Below are 3557 nucleotides of genomic sequence, written 5' to 3'. Positions count from 1 at the left end.
TGGAGTGGTTGGTGGGTCTGAGGCTTGGAGAAAGCCCCCTCAGAACAGGATCAATCAGCAAAGCCCAGATTGCTCTGGAGGTGCCCTGTGCAGGTGGAACAGGGCTTGGGTGCTGTGAGCCCTCAGCTCTCAGCTTGAGAGTGGCAGCTCCTCACAAGAAGGACGACATCTCCCAGCCTTGCTCGGGGTGGGACACTCCTGGAGGTGTTCCCAGGGCTGTGCGGCTCCCGTGCCCCTGTGCTGAGCTGGGCGTCCCGGTGTCTCCTCAGCACTGAGCAGCCATGGAGAAGATGCAGCAGATCGTGGGCCGGGCCAGGGCCGCCTTCAGGTCGGGCCGGAGCCGCCCGCTGGAGTTCAGGATTCAGCAGCTGAAGGCTCTGGAGAGGATGGTGCAGGAGAAGGAGAAGGAGATCATGAGAGCCCTCAAGGCTGATCTGAACAAGGTCTGTGCTGTCAGGGGGACCCTCACTTTTGCTGTGCACGAACAGTGGGTAAAGCAGGAAGGCCAAGGGCTGCCTGTGCAGTGACAAATGGTTTTTGTCATGTCCTCCACTGTGGAAGTGAACAACTCTGACTCCCCAGGGTGCCACGGTGGCTGTGGGAGGTGGGCGCCTTTTCCATCCCTTCCCCAAACTCCCTGTTGTTACAGAGTGGGCCCAATGCCTTCGCCCAAGAGCTCCTGGGTGTGCTGGCGGAGCTGGCCCTCACCATGGAGAAGCTGCCATCCTGGGCAGCCCCTCATCATGTCAAAAAGGACCTGCTGACCCTGAGGGACGAGGCCTACATCGGCTACGACGCGCTGGCGGTGGTGCTGGTCATCGGGGCCTGGAACTACCCCTTTGTGCTGGTCATGCAGCCCCTGATCGGGGCCATCGCTGCAGGTGGGGATCCAGAACAGCCTTGGTGGGGTCCTGGCTGGGTGTGGGGAGAGGACTGAGGGCTCATGTCCGTGCTGTGTGTGCCCTACAGGCAATGCCGTGGTGGTGAAGCCGTCGGAGGTCAGTGAGAACACGGCTCGGCTGGTGGCTGAGCTGCTCCCACAGTACCTGGACAAGGTGAGTGTGGCCCTGTGTTGGTCCCCTTGTTTCTCTGTGTCACAGTGACGAGCAGGGTGAGGGTGACCCTGACACCCGTGCCCTGCAGGATCTGTATGCTGTGGTCACTGGAGGAGTTCCTGAGACAACCGAGCTGCTGACCCAGAGATTTGATCACATCCTCTACACTGGCAACTCTGCTGTGGGCAGAATTGTGATGGCAGCAGCTGCCAAGCACCTGACCCCTGTCACCCTGGAGCTGGGGGGAAAGAGCCCCTGCTACATCGACAAGGACTGTGACCTGGCTGTGGCCTGCAGGTCAGGTTCTTGCAGCCTTGATGGGCCCTCAGCAGCAGGGCAGGGGGAGCATCTCTGGGCCAGCTCAAGTGCTGGCAGCTGGGCTGAGGGGTGGGGAAGGGACTGAGCATGGAGCAAGCTTGTCCCTTTCTCCCTTGCCACAGGCGGATAACGTGGGGCAAGTACATGAACTGTGGGCAAACCTGCATCGCCCCAGACTACATCCTGTGTGACCCATCCATCCAGAGCAAGGTGGTGGAGAACATCAAGGCCACTCTGAAGGTGAGGGAGGAGTCCCTTGTGCTGTGGAGATTGTCCCAGCTGTGATTTCCTGGAGCTGTTGGAAGCTGTTTTGTTTCTGCTGTTCCCTTTGTCAGGAATTCTATGGGGAGGACGTCAAGTCATCTCCAGACTATGAAAGGATCGTCAACCAGCGCCACTTCAAGAGGATCCTGGGCTTGATGGAAGGGCAGAAAATTGCTCTTGGGGGAGAGACTGATGAGGCCTCCTGCTTCATAGGTGCTCCTGGCAGCTGCTGTGGAGGGGAGGTGGTAGTGGGTGCTTTGTGGGGTCTGTTTGTCTGTGCCTTATTTGACCCAGGTGCTGTGATGGGCCAGGTCTGTGTCCTGCTCACGCTGTTCTCTCATTCTCCCATTTGCCTCAGCTCCAACCATCCTCACGGATGTTTCCCCGGAGTCAAAGGTGATGGAGGAGGAAATCTTTGGGCCAGTGCTGCCCATTGTGACTGTGAAGAGTGTGGAGGAAGCCATTGAGTTCATCAACCTTCGAGAGAAGCCCCTTGCCCTGTATGTCTTCTCCAACAACAAGCAGGTGGGTCTGGGCTATGCTCCCTCTTGGAAGTGTCTCTGCACAGCTGGATCCTCTCCATGGCTGATCCCAGACACAGCTTTCTGCAGGGTCTGTGTCAGTTCCTTTTCCATAAAGGAAATTTATGGAAATTGCAGTGTTTGGGGGCCATGAGAGTCCCCAGAGCTGCTGGAAACTCCCAATCTCGTGCTGAAGGGCTCTAGGTTTGTTCATCTCTACCCACACAGGTGGGTGCTGCTTCCTGCCCTGTCTCCTGCCCCCGTTTCCTGGCTCTGTTGTGCCTGCTCAGGAATCCAGGTCAGGGCTTTGCCCTGGAACAACAGCCCCAGGCAGTTTGGGTGGGAGGGCTGAGGAGCACCTTGGGCTGAAGCCTTTTCATTCTGCGGCTGTTCCAGCTGGGCAGATCCTGTGCTCAAGCGGTGTAAACTGGCCTCTCTCGTGGAACAAGGCACAGCCTGTGCCCCCACAAAGGGGGATGGAAGCATCACCTCGAGCCCTCCCTGCTGTGGTACATGGTGTTGTGTTCCCTCCTGATTTGTTGTGTGCCCTCTCCCATTGTGGGTAGCTGATCAGACGGGTGATAGCAGAGACCTCCAGCGGTGGCATGACAGCCAACGATGTCATCATGCACTCCGTGCTCCCAGAGCTGCCCTTCGGAGGTGTGGGTGAGTCCCTGCCCCAGCCCACACACCTGCATTCGATCAGCAGCAGCCTCTGGCCCCACCCAGGGGCTCTCTGTCCATTTGGCAATTCAGGAGCTTCAGCTGCATTGCCCGTTAGTGTTCTTTTCTGGGGTGGGTTGCTTTGTAAAAAGGCTCATTTGTGTTTTGGCTGTTAGGCCTCTCAGTGAGAGAGGAAAACCCCCTGGCACCCAAGTGAGCTCTGGTTCTCCTGTGCTGGGCTGTGGGATAAATTTGTCCATGGCCTGGTTGAGTTTCCACAGCTGTTGTCAGGGTCCTGTGGCAGAGCTCACCTGGCTGTGGGCACAGGGCTGAGCTCTTGGGTGTTGCTGATCGTCCTCCTCATGTCCCACTCCTTGAAATCATAGGCCCAGCTCCTCCTGCCCCCAGCCCCTGTGAGAATTTTGTGGGAAAAGCAAGGCTGGCCCTGGAGGAGATAATTGGTGTCATTCACCTTTTAAGGGTGGGTTCACACAAGCAGCACCCCAAGGCAGTGAGCAGGTCCTCGTTGATTGCTGCTAAGGTCAAAAAGCTGCTCTTTGCTCCTCTGCCCTGAGGAGGAGCCTGACCAAGCTTTCCCTGTGTCCTGGGGGCTGCCAAATGAGTTTGAAAATCACAGGTGTCCCTGTGTGAGCCTGAGGAGTGCCCTGCCTGGCTGTGTCCCTCAGGGCACAGCGGGATGGGCGCCTACCACGGCAGGGTCAGGCTCCAGGACCTC

General features: G+C 58.0%; 1 protein-coding gene across 1 annotated transcript in view; it reads left to right on the top strand.

The window, feature by feature from the left end:
- Window positions 1–281: 281 nt before the first annotated feature.
- The window catches only part of LOC102036822 (aldehyde dehydrogenase family 3 member A2-like), a 3607-nt gene continuing 331 nt past the window's right edge, over window positions 282–3557 (top strand). Inside the window, exons 1-9 of the mRNA XM_005424480.1 lie at window positions 282–443; window positions 650–881; window positions 970–1055; window positions 1144–1352; window positions 1496–1613; window positions 1709–1850; window positions 1996–2162; window positions 2725–2824; window positions 3508–3539. Coding sequence (XP_005424537.1) covers window positions 282–443; window positions 650–881; window positions 970–1055; window positions 1144–1352; window positions 1496–1613; window positions 1709–1850; window positions 1996–2162; window positions 2725–2824; window positions 3508–3539 — 1248 coding nt within the window. The remainder of the gene's footprint in view (window positions 444–649; window positions 882–969; window positions 1056–1143; window positions 1353–1495; window positions 1614–1708; window positions 1851–1995; window positions 2163–2724; window positions 2825–3507; window positions 3540–3557) is intronic.

This window comes from Geospiza fortis, unplaced genomic scaffold (assembly GCF_000277835.1).
Source record: "Geospiza fortis unplaced genomic scaffold, GeoFor_1.0 scaffold538, whole genome shotgun sequence".
Taxonomy (NCBI): Eukaryota; Metazoa; Chordata; class Aves; order Passeriformes; family Thraupidae; genus Geospiza; species Geospiza fortis.
This window is presented reverse-complemented; position numbering and strand designations above follow the sequence as displayed.